At 42.8% G+C, this 15,875-nt stretch overlaps 1 protein-coding gene across 3 annotated transcripts; it reads right to left on the reverse strand.

The window, feature by feature from the left end:
- Positions 1 to 708: 708 nt before the first annotated feature.
- Positions 709 to 13,364, reverse strand: LOC311509680 (ribosome-binding protein 1-like). Of its 3 annotated transcripts, none has more exons than XM_084575102.1 (27): positions 13,196 to 13,364; positions 10,071 to 11,106; positions 8,853 to 9,007; positions 8,613 to 8,735; positions 7,873 to 8,025; positions 7,581 to 7,699; positions 7,300 to 7,453; positions 6,128 to 6,266; positions 5,819 to 6,000; positions 5,684 to 5,718; positions 5,517 to 5,592; positions 5,355 to 5,392; positions 5,182 to 5,263; positions 5,032 to 5,069; positions 4,853 to 4,931; positions 4,686 to 4,766; positions 4,456 to 4,551; positions 4,281 to 4,370; positions 4,109 to 4,201; positions 3,962 to 4,012; positions 3,777 to 3,857; positions 3,303 to 3,386; positions 3,003 to 3,080; positions 2,292 to 2,375; positions 2,095 to 2,193; positions 1,329 to 1,472; positions 709 to 1,228 (listed from the first exon to the last, which is right to left on the reverse strand). In XM_084575102.1, exons 2-27 carry the CDS (start codon positions 11,086 to 11,088, stop codon positions 1,190 to 1,192), a joined length of 3,411 nt encoding a protein of 1,136 aa, XP_084431228.1. In that variant the 5' UTR covers positions 11,089 to 11,106; positions 13,196 to 13,364; the 3' UTR covers positions 709 to 1,189. The 3 variants fall into 3 exon arrangements, with proteins under 3 accessions (XP_084431228.1, XP_084431227.1, XP_084431229.1); XM_084575101.1 differs by having other exon boundaries at positions 5,032 to 5,072; XM_084575103.1 differs by lacking the exon at positions 3,003 to 3,080 and having other exon boundaries at positions 5,032 to 5,072.
- Between the last annotated feature and the right edge of the window lie 2,511 nt (positions 13,365 to 15,875).

Below are 15,875 nucleotides of genomic sequence, written 5' to 3' on the forward strand. Positions count from 1 at the left end.
TTGAAGCGACTCCTCCTCCCACTCTGATTTGAGGAAGGTCGCGCCATTTGTGTGCACCGCTTCCGCCTCTCAGAAATGTTTGTGTCAAACCTAACGCCATAAAACAATAAAGCCATCAAAATCTAAGTGTGTCCACAACAGCAAGATTGTTTCATTTTGCAAGTTCCAGTACTTCAGTTTAAAGAATGTTTATATCATAGACACTGGCCTATGTTTTCTTTGTATGGCTGATAGAAATCAGTCCAGAGACAAAACCATGCATTGCTTTTGAGACGTCTCATAATCTAACTCCATCTTGCGATACATTTCCTGGTGTCTTTCTGCTCTACTGTAACTACTGATGCAAGTGAAGCTCGTAAGAAAATGCAGTGTGAATTAATTTCCCTCCATTTTGTTGTACGAGAGCCCCACACTATGAGGATGTCACGGTGTTGCAATACTTCCTGTTCGAAGGCAAGGCTGTTCTCCACACAGCAGAAATGTGCCTGTTTTTTTGTTTTTTTCAAACAGCTTTTCACCCTTGCAGGATGGTTCATGTGTCCAACAGTCGACTGTGTAATAGTCCTGAGCTAACTGTGTTAAGTCATGACGCAGAGGGGTGTGATTCGCACCAGATACGAAACCGTGTCACAATGCGACAGCCAAATTTACTTTGCTTCCTGGATGCAGCTCTTCGCAGCGACAAAGAAAGTGAACAGGACCACGTAGTGCTACACACTGTAGTTTATTCATTCATACAAATTCATATTCGTTGTGTGTTGTTGGCAGCTGGCTACAGAGGAAAGCAGGCCCTAAAGCAACCGCTTTCATTAACCATAAAAATGTTCCCATCATTCAACCACATAGAAAAGACAACAATACAAAGTAATTGCACAGGCTGATGTACGTTTGACGTACAATCGGTTTCCCTTTTAACACTGAACTATGAGGAAATGTTTGGAATATAAGGCAGGGGGGATAAATAACTTCTGACACAGCCAGAATTTGTTGATGGAATGTGGGTTTCAGTAAGGTTCGCAGCAGAACTCCCTCCTCTAATCATAGTTTGAAATGTTCATAATACTCAAGTCCTACAGTTGCAACAAATGCAATCAACTACAAGAAAAAAAATAATTTGGGAATGCATAAGTATAGTAATCGTAAGGCATATTTGGCAGTTTTTTGTGTAGTGTCCGTAGTGAACTCCTTCTCAGACGGACGTCCCTTCCTTCAGTTCCACATACTCTCCCTTTAATAAAATTAAAAAAAATAAAAATAAAAAAGATTAGAGTCAAAACAAAGAAGCTCATTAAAACCATCTGAGCTTAGGTATGCGTCAGCTGTCTCACCTTGCCCTCCAGGTGCTCCTGTAGTGTTCTCACTGTGTCTCTCTCTTTGGTCAGCTGCTCCTGAGTGGCTTTAAGAAGCTGCTGGAGCTTGGTGGCCGCCTGGCCCAGGTCTTTGGACAGCTTCTTCTCCTTCTCCAGACGCTCCTGTTCCAACAACAATAGGAAATATTACCTTAAAGTACCAAAGCAAGGCTGGGTGGAAACTGAATCTTCAGAGAGAAATTTAACACAAACTATATACTGACAGTTGTGAAATAATTGAGTAACTCCTTGTCGTTATTGAATAGATAAATACTTTATTTAGCCCGAGGGAAATGTGTGTGTATGCATATATATATATATAAGAATAACTTTCCATCTTTGCCTTAAGTGAGAAAATTTGATTTTCACATTTTCATTTAAGGCAGATGGACAGTTATTCTCGTGCTGGTGGCATGTAATGAAGTCTGAATGGGGAAGATGGAGCCTGAAGCTTGTGCATATGCCTGTACTTGTCAGGTGGGAGGATCTTAGGACAGATGGGGAAGAGGCAGGAAGACAGCTGTTTTTTTTTCACATTTTTTCATGTGTCAGATTTCCCCAAGGACAGGAGGAAAAGGACACTTTGAAATAAATTATATTGAATCAACCTGAGCTAACTCTAACCTACTTTTAGTTAAATTACACAGTTTGTGGAAAAAATAAGCTTTCAAGATGATTAGTACTTTCCTGACTAAATCGCACTGGGTTACCTACAATAACAATAAACAATGTTATTGAAACACACCTTGAGCTGAGCTACATCTTCATTATCAGATTGTGGAGTCTCTGCAGAATCCTTTAAAAGATCCAACTGAGCCTGAAGTTCTGCAATAGTGTTCTGGGCCTGGAAGGTGACAAACCAAACACACACGCTCATGTTATCCACTTAATAACCCCATGATGTGAAAAGAATACAAAGAGTGCATAGATAATGGCTGCTACCTGCTCGATCTCTTCCGAGAGCTGCTGCCTTTGAGCCACCTCCCCGTGCAGATTCTCTGTTGTTTGAATAAACTCTTTCTGGACCTGACAACAGAGGAAAAAAAACACACACACTCTATAAATACACTCACACAGACTAATGGCTATCACGTACGAGTGTATGCAAACGGGGTTCTGTCAAAGCAGTGGTGCTGAGCACACACCCACACACACACACGGAAGCTGCTCGACCTGTGCAGTTAGTTTCCTCTCGCTTGATTTCAGGTGAAAGGGTAAAGTCAAGCACAAAATATCCTTGCTGTTAGGAATCAGACAAACAAATCTCTGAAAACAAAGGAGAGGTGAGCATGCTGACTAAGTTGAGAAAGAGCAGCGGTTAGAGTTAGGTCCACGCAGTTAATGCAAACAGTGATTAGCATAAACAGCCGCTCTGTCGGAGGAGGACTGGACAGACTGGAAATACGACACTCATTTATCAGAGTCATCTCAGTATCCGTGTTCTGTGGCTACATCCTTTCATTTTAGGACGTGGATGTAACCAGATGTGCCATTATGCTCAGATCACAATAAAACTAAATGTGTCTTCGGCATTTTCAATTGAGAACCAATTAAAAAAAACAAATAATAAAAGGAGGTATGTGTCCCAGTAACCGACTGTCCAGTGCTCTCCGACAGGAAGTGAAGGGTGCCCTGTGACCTCTGCACCCTGACCTGACTGGGTTGAGCCTCAGCTGGGCCATTCTGTTCTCGCTGAGCCCGCACCGTGATCTCGCCCAGCTGCTCTCTGACCTGAAACAGGAAGCCGTCACCAGTCACTGATTATGGAACCAGCATCCATGAATCCCTTTCGTGTTTTACACGTCACTGCCACCTTACCTAGCTGGTTCAGCACGTGTTACTGAAGGGATTTTCACAAATTCCTTGTCATACGTCATGTCATACAATAAAATCCCTCCCGCACACCTCAGTTGTTTGGAAGATGGGTAAAGCAGGTTGTGTCAGTAAAGTCACCTGTTCTAGCTCCTCCTTGAGCGCCCTGGCCTCCTTCTGGGCCACATCCAGCTGGCTCTGACGCTCAGACAGCTGCAGTTTCACCTGAACACACAGCACAGCATAAGAAGGACCAGATGTTAGACAAGAAAGTGTAACAAAAGCAGTAGACACCTTAAAATACATATAATATCCTTTGAGGATTTTATGAAAAACACATAAAGCCAGTGTTATATTCATTGTGGGATGCAAAGTTTGCTAACTCAGTCAATACAAAAAGCTAGAAATGTGCCCTAGGATGTTTTTTCAATCTCCTTTCCCAAAGGCCAAGAGTATTACCAAAAAGCACAACAAACACCACTGATTGTAATTTAGCAAAATCATTCATGGTGTACAAAAATAGTAAAGTGAGTTAAAAGTATCACTTGATGTCAAAACGTAACACAACAAACTAAATTGTATTAAGGCTGCTGTAGATTTAAGCTGCTTGTGTACCTGCTCCAGCTCCTCTGAGGCCAAATGGTTGTCTGACTGCTTCTCCAGCTGGGCTTCCAGAAGCATCATCTGCTCCTTCATCTGCAGGTAACAAAAAGAAGAAGAAGGGAGGAAACAAAAACATTTTAAGCTGTGAGCTTTCTTCAAGAGGTGATTGTATCTGAGAGAGAGAGAAATATCCGCACCTGTCCTACACTTTGGTTTTCTGCCTCCAGCTCGCTGACTTTCTGTAAAGCCTGGGAACATGACATGAGATCGAGTTTTATAAATACTATAAGTGAACCTGGTCACAACAATTTAAGGTGGTTCCTTAGATTTTAAGTATAACTTACCTCCTTCAACTGTTCCTCTGAGTTAGCCATCTTGGCTTTCCATACCAGCTCTTCCTCCTCCACGCTCTTTTGCAGATGTTTCAGCATTCCTTCCTAAAAGGAAATGGAAGCAGATATAAATGTGTAAACTAACCCCATAATCTACAACCCTAATATGATTTCCATCACTTACCGTTTCAGCTAGAACAGTCCTGTACTGTTCACATTCAGCCTGCAGGGTGCCATGGGTCTCCTCTGCTTCCTTCAGCTTCTCAAGCAGCTCCTGAAACAAATCAAACCCACTCAGGACTTCTTCTGACAAGATAATTCAAACCAGTGTGGTGTAATAGTATAAAACTGTGTCTTACTGGCAACACTGTGCTCGACTCAGACTGCTGGCTCTGCTGGCTCTGCTGGCTGAGAGCCCCCTCAGCATTCTGCGTAAATATTTGTAACCAGTCGGACTAAATGAGAGAAAAGCAGACAGGAATGATTCACGTGCACATTATTATTATTTCTTTTTTTTTTTTTAATTGCAGTCAGAATAAGTAATTATTGAGCAACTCCTTTTGTGAAATCCCCTTTTTTTTTTTCTTACCTGCTCTGTCTCTACAGGTATCTGTGGGAAGAGTGACTGGAGAGTTTCTTTGGTTTCAGTTTGGAAAGCTGCCAAAGACTTCTGTTAAAACAACAGGTGACATAATCATTAATTAACAGGAAAGTGGTCTCAACTGATAAGCAACTAGTGCATAAAAAGACTCTTACTGCATCAGTGGCTGTCTTTTCTTTTGCTTCTCTGAGCTCCTCTTGTAGTGATGTGACAAGAGCATCCTTCTCAGTCAGACTAGCAACAACCACAACAGACAAAACAGAGATCTGAATGACAAACCTGATCAGCCAGCAAACTATACGTTAGCTTCATGGACACATGTTCAGTCTATTACCTGGTCTGTAGTTGTGCGAGTTCTGTGGAGCCATCTAGCTGCTGAAACAGAGAGTGTACGCAAATAAGTCACCAAGACAATGTTTTTTGTTCTGCAGGGCTGCTCTGCGAATACAGTCATGCACATTGACACATAAAGATGGATGCTTACTGGTGTGCTCTTAAGTTGCACCATCTCTTCTTTGAGGTTTTTGAGTTCGTCTTGAAGTGAAGCAATAACGCCGACATCCTCACTTAAGGATTAATTAGAAACAAATGGGTATAAATAATCAGAATGCATGAAGCAAAACTGTGAGAGTAGATGGATAGTAAAAGGCATCATACCTTTTATTTCTTTGCTCAAGCTCAGCAATAGTGTTCTCCTGTTGGAAGAGCAAATGAGTTGTCATCATTGTAAGGCAAATCTTTTCTTATGACTTCCTGGATAACTGAAAAGTGATACTATTTTGGTGACAGATTTATTAACATATGCTTGCGAAGACTTACAGCAGCTTCCTGCTTTGTCTGCAGCTGCTTCAGTTCCTCCTGAAGTGTGTTCAGCTGGCTGTCTTTCTCCTGAAGGCTGTAAAAGGGTGGCGCAGTATTTACAATAGTAAATGAAATGGATCTGGGTCTACAAACAGTTCCTGGAGAAAGGATGATCAAACTCTTACCTGAGCTTTAGATGTTCCAGTTCAGCAGCATTCGCCTGGTGAATCACAAAGAGCAAACATCCTCAGGGGTGAATATACGTGGCTATATACGTGGCCAGCTTTCAATTTCAGAAAAACAGAAGACAAACTTTTTACCTGTTGGCCGTCATCTTCCTTTTTGTTCTGACTAGCCTCCAACAGTGAGTTGATGGATGCCACCTGTTGTACAAGCTGGCTTTTCTCTGTCTGTGTCTCCTCCAACTGCTTAGTGAGTGCATCCACCTGAGCAGAGCGCTCCTTGATCTCAGTCTCCAGTTTCCCAATATGCACTTGGAAGTCTGCAAGAAATATGCCATAACTGTCTCAGATGCAATTTCCATTTAAATGTTTTAGTATCAAAACGCTAAATAAAGAACAGTTCTTAAACATCTGTTAACCATTAAGACCTTGTTCACCCATTCTGACCTGAGACTGTGCTGCTGTCCTGTTGGGCCTTATCCAAAGTGGCCTGCAGGCTCCCGTTTCTGCTCTGTGTTGTTCTGAGCTCCTCACACACCTCCTCCAGTCTCCTCTGTAGCGCCTGCTCGCTCTCTGCATGGCTGGCCTGAGAAAGAAATGAATCAAAATATGTGAGAACAGCAGGGGGCAGCAAAGACTTGTTAAGTTATCAAACTTGGAAGGCAAAGGCTGCGCGTTTGGGCTGTGTTGCGCTTCTTTTCCTCAGATTTCTGCACAATTAGACAGAAAAATGACAGAATATTCAAAGATAATCCACCTATGGGACAAGCAGGAAATCCTTTCGGCTTGAGGTGGTGTGACGAGTAAATAAAATGGAGATTTTATCATCACGTTGAGCAAATCTTTTTAAGGAAGTGTCTTGTAGGAAGTGCTTTGAACTTGAGGCGATTTTGAGTTGATTTGCTCGTCTATGCCTCAATGATATATTAATAAAATAAGCAAAATGTTGATGACGATGAGAGAAAACTCTCTCTCAGCTGGTCAACAGTAGTCTGATTTATGGCCCGAGCCATTGCATAACATCTTACTGCCGGGAAGCATGTAAATAAATGATTAAACCGACTGAGCACTTGACCTGATGACTCACTTGCTCCACATAGCCCAAATTAGTTCACACCGACAGCATTCCATTAGTGGGAATCTGTGTGGTGTGATAGCACATGGGAGCAGCAACATAACACTGCAAAGCGAAGAGAGAACTGCTTCCTGTCTGTATGTCACGTGTCGTAAATAGCGTCAGACAGTTCCTGTATTTTTACTGCCAATTACTGCGGGCTGCAGAGGAGAGATGCTTGGACACGCACACATTCCAGCTGGTGCTGAGAAGCTTTTTCCCTGCAGCCCTATTATTGTGTGGCTGCATTCCAGCCTGGCCCTGGGCTCTGTGATTACAAGGCAATTAAAACTACCCATACCATTAGAGGGGTCTGGGTAAAGGTGGGAAAGGTCTAGGCTTGCATTCGGTGCAACTAACCAGCTGCTGGAACGAGAAACTGTTTTTTGTCTGGCTAGAATGAGTTTAGCTCCACTTGGAAACTTGATCATGTCAAATGTCGTTTACAAAATAAATAAATAAATAAATAAAACATAATGGAGATGTCCCAAAATGGCAGGCTGACCTGTAGTAGTGAGAGCTGCTTCTCAGTAGCGGAGACCTTGGCCTCCAGGCCCTTCCTGATGTGCTCATCAGCATGCAGACTTTCTGTCTTCTCTCCCAGCTCCTTGGTTAACTTTGCACATTCCTGACGCAGCTTGGCCAGCTCTGCATTTTGTCTGAGGGCAGAACGAAAGAGAGAAAGTAAGACGGAGGGACAAAGAGTCACTATATAGGCCTTACAAACATATGCTGATGCTCCACATCACACTGATTGTAAACTTCAATTAATATAGATGTACTCACTTGCTCTCGGCTTGACTAGTAGCTTGGTTGAGAGCATCGCGCAGAATAGAGTTCTCCTGCTGTAGACGAGCAAGTTGGGCATTGGGGCCTTTTTCCAGCTGGTCCTGCAGGCTCAGTATCTGGAATAATTCATAAGTTTTCTTATGAATAAACTGTGCAATTGTACCTCTGACTGACCGTCACATGACGCTCAAGAACACTGCATTTATAGAGTCTTCAGAGATAATCTTCACTTCTAAGTGAATGTTAGGGACAAGGCTAATTTTAATTTTAGATTACTTGTAGAACCTACCTTTGCATTGAGCCTCTGGGTCTGGGCCACGTGGTCCTGGTAGCTGGCCTGCATGCGAGCTTGCAGAGCAATCATTTCTTGTTCCCTCTTACTCAGCTGGGAACTCAGTCTTGTCTCCACGCCGGCCACCTTGGACTTCTCAGCAGACAGCTCCTAACAAAAAACAAACAAACAGTCAGAGATTAAATTCAGATTGTAATGTTTCTGCCAAACAGCCACTTCGGAGTGAAGTATCGCCGTCCTTTATCTGAAGATGTTTTAGACTTTAAATCTAATGCCCCCGGGGTGTCACAGCTTTCATTCCTAAACTTGGTTCAGCACAAGAACATGACAGGTTGCACTTTAGAGCACCAACATGTTAGTTTTCAAGATATCTAAAGCTATACTGCACAACCTAAGAGTTATTTTATAAAGCAAAAGTATGCTACAATTTTTTGACTTTCACGTTTCTTGTGTTTCGGTTTGCTTGCAACTAGCGCCACCTTCAGGACAAAAGATGGAAACTGCAACTCGAATGTTAAATGTACACATTTAACAGAGAATTAACGCATTTCATTTCGCTAACAACAAAGCTTCCTTTCTCTGTTCACACATTCTGCCTCACGAATAGTAAGGAAAACAAATCAGCAAAGATTCTCATCCATGTAAAGCATGTTAGAGCCTCTCAGTGCTGCAGCCACGGCTATAGAGGAGAATGTGTTGTGGCAGATATTTGGCACAGTTTTTGAGGCATATCTAACCTTGGTGAGTTCCCTCAGACGGTTCTTCACAATTGAAGCGTCCTCTTGTTCTGCCGCCAGCTGTTTCTCTCTCTCCTCCAGCTGTTTCTTCAGCATTGCAACTGGGTCTCCTTTCTGAGTGGCCTATAAACACAAAGACCGAAAAAAAAAAAAGAATTAATCTTTCCCCAAGTCTTAGAATACAGAGAACTACATGTTCCCATGTCCTTTTTCCCCATCACTGACTGCAGTGTCTCATACCATATGCCAGGTGTCCTGGATGATGCCAACTTTCTCAGACAGAATCTCGATGAGCCTGTGAGCCTCTCCCTCGCTGAACACCATGCTTCTGATGGTGGACACCAGAGACTTATATGGCAGGTACAGCGGAGCATCAGCGGAATCCACAACTGCCACTGAAGAGGCAAAACATAAAATAACACAGCAGAGTGAGAAAAACAGTTTCGAATTTATTTCATGTTTAAAACAAAACCGGGCGGTTGTGAAAGTTTTAGGGCATCACAGAGATGACTGAATCCTCACACAGCCTCAGGAAAAGGACAAGGTTGTGACTCGCCCTTAGGGTCTGGGGCCCCGGGCAGTTTCAGATGGCAAAATTAAGGGGCATTGCGGCACCAGGCGGAGACAAGCCTCAGGCCACGGAGAAAGCCCCCCCCCCCCCCCCTCTCCCTTTCTACTCATTGTCAGTGGCACTGAGAGGCTTTGTCAGCTAACAAAACAGGGCAACAGTGTTTGGACAAGCTGGCGTGCTCTATGCCCTCCGGAGCAGAGTGCCAGACATTACCCACCGCTGCCATTGGCACTACTTTCCACGGGTACACAGCTAGAAGTTCATCAGTACTGACAAGTTATTCCTGCCTTAGATTGTGATTGTGTGTGTGTGTGTGTGTGTATATGTACCACAACTGTGCAGACATGCTTTCATTCCCACCTTCAAAGTCTGAGTTCAGACATCAGTGTTATGGCTAATGCAGTTCCTGCCTAGACAACCATTTAATTTTAAACAATGGCTTCTGATCTTTGATATGAGGGGTTTTAGATGAGGGTGGTTTATCAGACCAACTGCATGTCATGCTTATTGGCAGTCCAAGGAAATGTGTCTGTCAATGGGATTAATAAAAATAAAGAATTGGACTCTTCAACGTTTTTAGTTTAGAAAAACCAACAGTAAAAATACTGACAGCATCTACAGTGTAGAGCTGTGTTCTGGTTTTGGCATAGTGGTCACATTTGAAACTGCAGGGTATGTGATACCCTTCAGAGGCGTGGCCAAGAACAGGGGATGGGATTCTTAAAACCGAACAGCGTTACTCTCTTCCCATGCCCAGATTATTTGCAGATTTCAAAATTTTGGATTACATTGCCTTTACTAACCATTTCCAAACTATAAAAATGTAAAAATAAAATTAAAACGTACATAAATGAATAATTGTAAGTATATGTTTCATTCCTGCTTACCAGACTCAGCCTTTTTCTTGGAGGCCTTCTTCTTGGGCTCCTGTCCTTTAGTAGGGGCCTGCTGAGATCCCACTGGAGGCACAGCCATGACTGGGACATCTTTAGTGACAGCCTCCAAGACTGGAGTAGTCTTGGATTGGGCTGGTGCAGACTTGGCTGGTGCGGCAGCAGACTTGGCTGGTGCGGGGGCAGACTTGGACGCGCCAGGGGCAGACTTTGCTGATGCGGGAGCAGCAGCAGGGGCAGATTTGGTGGCAGCGGGAGCGGACTTAGCCGACACTGGGGCAGGAGCAGACTTAGCGGACGCAGGGGCAGACTTCGTGGACGCAGGCGCAGACTTAGCGGATGCAGGGGCAGACTTAGCGGATGCAGGGGCAGACTTAGCGGACGCAGGGGCAGACTTGACTGGGGCAGGTGTAGGGGATGGGGCGGTTGCTTTGGTTGGGGCAGGCACAGGAGCCTGGGTTACTGGAGGAGCAGCAGAGGACTTGACGGGTGCAGGAGCAGACACAAGTGGAGCCGGCCGGGAAGAGGCTGGCTCGACCTTTGCCACCTTCTTCTTCTTCTTGTCTTTAGGTGAGGGTGCAGGTGAGGGCTCGGCAACGGGGCTCGGTTCAGCAGCGGTCTTGGGCTGAGCTGCTGCCACTGGAGCTACAGGAGCAGGCTCGGGAACTGGAGCAGGAGCAGCGGCTACAACTGGGGCAGCGGCAGGCTCAATAACTGTGTCAGCTTCAGCGTCAGTAGCCTCTTCAGTTTTCTCCTGCTCTGGGATCTTTCCGTTGGGCTTCTCTTCTTTCTTCTTTCCACGGCTCTTCTTCTCAGACACTTTGTCCTTCTTCTTTTTGTCAGAGCGGCCAGATTGTATCTTACCCAACTCCCTGCGTTGTTTAGCTAGGGCCTCCTCATAAGAGGTCTCCTTCATGGAGAAGGTGGAGACAAGGGCAATCCCGACAGCAGAGATTACCATGAATCCACCAAACACCATAATTCCAAGGGTCTGTGGGTCGTAGATATCCATTGTTGAATCTCAGTAAACCTACAGATAGAAAGGGAGTGCTTGTCAACACAGATAACGACTCAAATATTTATTTTTCTAAACCCCTAACCACGCTGAAGTACATGATGTTATTCAGAATAGACCAAAACTGTAATGCTAACAGTTTTTCTCTGTGCTGGGCAAAACAAAACTGACCACAGCTGGATTACAACAGCAGCTGATGTGACTGAGTAGTGACTCAGACGTGCTCATACTGTAGGTAGAACAATCTCAGCTTTTACCTTCAGTTGCCTCAAGGTGTCACTGTTCTCCTTAAAATCCTGAGGTTGGCCACATGATGCAGACCAACAATCTGAGAAGCAAACAGCTGCTGCTCCAGACCCAGTTGTGATACAGTTTATACATAAGTCTCGCCCTTGGGTAGAAAAATGTGGTTGCATAACTCAAAATAAACCCTCACGATTAAATCTCTCAAAGTACCTGATTTTGAAGTTCAGCTTTCTGACAAGCACCGAGACTAACTGAGCAAAAGAAGTGTTAGTTTCTGTTCACATTAAATTCTTGGTTTTGGATTAATGCACTGCTTCTAAAGCGTGACACAAGATACACTAGATTACAGAGCTGCTTTACAAAGATCTATATTTAGCTATCGACAAAACTTACAGTTACAAATGAAAAGCAAATGCACAAAAATATTTTAGAAACAAAAAAATATATATATATCTCTTACTCTGGTAAGTTCTTTAGCATTTAAGACAGTGAAAGCAACACAAACCATAGAGGCAAAAGCGGTTAGGGGCAAAAATGGATAAAGTACACAGAAGCTGGCTGGTGGTTAGTGTTAATTTCCTGCCCTGAAAAAAACAACCCTTAAAGGGTATTTCAGCTATCTCTTTAAAGCTATTCCAGCTATGTCACAAACCAGTATGTTTAGCCTGCAGGCTAGGAAAGTTGGATGAAAGTAGACGGCAGCTTAGGGGACACTCAAGCACCGTCTTTGATTTATTCTTGCAGCTCTGGGTTATATTTTTCTTTATACTTTAGACAGGAGGCATATTGGAAAATACATAAATGAAAAACAAATGTAGTTCAAAGACAACACTGTGACATGGCAGGAGGAAACTGCTGAGCTATTTCAGCGTAATCAAAACAAGAGTCCAGAGTCCTCGTTCATTGCAGGGTCTAAAAAGCTAGAGAGGCACAGGGGAAGAGATTGCCCTGCCTCCTAATCTGAGATGTCACACGTCAGTGCATCTCCACTCAGACTGAAGAGGAGGACCTCAAGAAAAAAAAAAAAAAAAAAAAACCTAACTCAGGGAGACTTTCAGAGGATGAAAGCGCATCTCAAGCTCCAGAAGAGATCCGACTTTATAGGAGGAAACTTACTGGAGTGTGACCATTATAAACGACATAACCTCGAAGTTTATAATCTATGCTTTCCGTTAGTGGACATCGGAATTCCTACACTGGGGCGGACATTAAAGTAGTCTTCAGCTAAAACAAAGATCTGAACTTTATAAGGCCATGACGGTTTAAAAAAAAAAAAAAAAAAGTAAAGCTTTTACCTTTAGAGAAAATAAATATATTTTTATTAGTTGAAACTAAACCCCTTTTACACAAGGCTCTTTCATAAACGCATTGTTTCTAATAACTTTCAATACAGTTTATTTCATAGGAAGATAACGGTAAAACCACACCGCGACCACAAGTGAAAAGAAGCTTTAAGGTTCATGAGAAATTAAAGATACCGTCCGACGTTATTCATCAAAAAATATGATAATGTGGTTCGATGCTATTAATATTCCAAATTATATGTTTTTTTTTTTATCATAACTTCCCAGTTAGCATTGCTGCTAATACTATGAATCAATGAACTTGGCTAACGTCCTGCTCACTCAGTGACGGTCTGCGCTATAAAACTGCCCTACAAAGCCTGAAATGAAACTACAAATCACAGGACTCACGAGGAAATATGTCAAAATAAATTTTTGCTAACTTTAACTTGTGTCTTTCTGTACGAGTAGTTACCTCAGGGGTTAGCGGTGGATAGCTTCCCAAGCTAGCTACCGTTGGCTTAATGAATAAAAAAAAAAAAAAAAAAACAGAAATCCAAGAATCCCACACTTACCCCGCTGCTGATAAAGCTACGTCTGCTCGCTTGGAGGAAGAAAAAAAAAAGGATGGGTTGAGAGCAAAAAAAAGCTTTGAGTTACAGATGAAGTGACTCTTCTGCGAAGCTTCCTATATATCCAGCTATCTGGCTAAGTTGCTTTTTTCCAGTGCTCTCCCCCTCACTCCGCTGGAGAATCCGTGGTCTGCTGTGAAGTCGTGGCACTTCGAGCTGGCTAGACGTGCTGGCCCCGTGCCCCAGATAGCTGCCATAAATCCAGGAGCCTCCTGATTGGCTGGAAAGGCGCACGAGCCGGAAGTGGAGTCGCCGGGAGTTGTAGTCTTCTTCGTGCACGGAAAGGTTCGTACAGCTGGACGGTTTTCAGTCAAACAAAAGGGATTTGTTTGAAGCGGAGACTTGCTAAGTACTTTTATTAAAGTAAAATATTGATCTAAATCGGTTTAAATGTGCTCACGAGGGACGTTACACGTTTCAAAGAGAATACTTTTTATTTCGTTGTTGCTCATACAGGGAGTACTTTTGTTAGCACAAAACTTACCATCCTCATTAGTTTTCTCTTCATCCGCCTCAAAATCAGATTATTCCACGCGGTCTACCTGTATTATATAATTAGATTATATCAGATTGTTTTGCACTGCCTCTTCTTTGGTGCTTTTATCCACATTTCCCCTTATTTTTAATCCTACTTCTCATTTTGCAAACCATTATGTGCAACAGAGGAAACACATACATTCTAATAACACAGTCCTGCACCAAATCCCCCTTCATGACTGTGGTAATATTCATGTTGAAACCGCATTATTTTATCTTCTGGTTATTTATTTATTGTCAAAATAATAGAAACATGCGACTGCACAACACAATGCAATCCTCGGTACAATCCTCGGTACACCAAACACATCAACGACTTTATCAGTTATTTTAAACAAACGTTGAGTCTCATAACCTTCATGAAGCTAAGATTTAGTGAAGGTTTGTTATATTGGAGTGCATTAGTTTTCAGTAGTGCACCTAATGGACTAGTAAGTGACTGTATGCGGCCACTTTGGAAATGGCATTATCTCTCTCTAAAGATGTATCTTTTGGGGTTGGACGATACTTGGCTGCACGATCCAAGCTCTAAAAAGCATCTTTTATCTTTGATGCACAACTGCACTGCATCACTACAAAAAAAAGGTCTGTTTTTTTTTAATTTTTATTTCAAGCAATGCCACGGGCATCTCCCTGAAGTTATCGTCTGCCACCACACCTGTTAAATGTGCAGAAACACCTACAAGGCGCCGGATAAGATTGTTAGCACATAGTGACGTTCAGATTCTGACAGTCACCTTTGGAAATCTCATTCACCACACCTTCTTTTGTTTCAACGCCCCAAATGATATTGTGTTAATATGATGCATTAACACAATATCATGAGCCACGAAAGGTTAGTTAGTAATTAATTACTGTGGGATCATGGTTACCAGTACAATGTTGCTCCACTGCACCAGTAAAGGAACATTTTGTCTGCCCACGCCCCAGGGTTAGTCATTTGAAGACAAAGCTGTTTTTATAAGCATCCTTTCCACAAGCTCTCCTCAAGCTGCTTAATAAAACAGTTTAAGTGGAGGCACTTCTTTCTCAAGTCATCCGAAGTCATCCCTGAGATTGTTCTTGTCAGCTTTCTGCAAACAATATTGTAAAGAACTCTTTTGTACATTAACATCTTCCAAATATACTTAAGTGACTTTTCTGCAAATATGAAAGGGGACAAATCTCCTTTACAGTAAACACAAGCAAGGGCACTTTTTGTTTTCTGTCCAACGACAGAAGAAATATTTTAATTAAGTGTGCTAATTTAATTCATGACTTATTAATAAAAGTATAAAAATATGGTTGCCCCATGGGATGCAAACACCTACAGTTGCAAACCAAGTATTTATCTGGTCACAAGAGTATCACAACCTACAGCCAGTGTTGTTTGATTTGCATTTCTGCTCTAACTGACGTGTGGCATTTTCACTCCCTTTTCTCACACAGCTACCGAAAGATAAGCCTCGGCCAGATGTCCTCACTAAAGCTCTCATAAGCGTAACAGACAATAACTGAACTTCTGCTCACGCAACGTAGCACGAGCTGCTTGTGAAGTGTAATTCATACTTCTTTGTAGTGCGTTCATATTATTTATAAGTTGAGATGACGTGTTAGTGTTGTTTGCACAAACGACTCGGGGCAGAGAGCAGGGTGCTCTAACCTAGTGAAGGGTTGGCCAAAACATGCCACTTGGTCCTTTGTGGTTTCTGGTGTTGCATTAATGACGTGGCCTTCCTGTAGGAGGCCTTACTGTAGGTGGAAAAGACATCATCCTTTACATGTTCACACTTAAAGAAGAAAAATGTGGGTTGTGGGTCTTGAGGTAGGAAAGATGCCAATATTTAGAGACTTGCCAGTGTAGGCGTTTACATTTATTGCACGCAAGCTTTAAAGGTCTGTGTGCAAATATTACTTTATGGACACCAGGAAGAAGCCTCCTGTTGTCTTTCGCAACAATCCAGTTACGTCAGCAAGCTCTGCAGGTGCACTTTTTATTTTTTTTATTTTTTTGTTTTAAATAGCGAGTTCCCTTCAGAGGACACGGTTTCTATTTAAGGAGGCTGTCATGCGTCATGCCTCCACGTCCTGCTCCAAGGCTTTATGT

Source organism: Chelon labrosus, assembly GCF_963514085.1.
Source record: "Chelon labrosus genome assembly, contig: SCAFFOLD_13_1, whole genome shotgun sequence".
Lineage (NCBI taxonomy): Eukaryota > Metazoa > Chordata > Actinopteri > Mugiliformes > Mugilidae > Chelon > Chelon labrosus.

Excerpts from the sequence above, each read along its gene's own strand:
- LOC311509680 (XM_084575101.1), bottom strand. The coding sequence starts at position 11,088 with ATGGATATCTACGACCCACAGACCCTTGGAATTATGGTGTTTGGTGGA. Across the intron at positions 6,267-7,299 it reads AGCAGCTCTCACTACTACAG|GCCAGCCATGCAGAGAGCGA; the intron begins GTCAGCCTGCCA and ends TTTCTTTCTCAG. Across the intron at positions 6,001-6,127 it reads GGACAGCAGCACAGTCTCAG|ACTTCCAAGTGCATATTGGG; the intron begins GTCAGAATGGGT and ends TATTTCTTGCAG.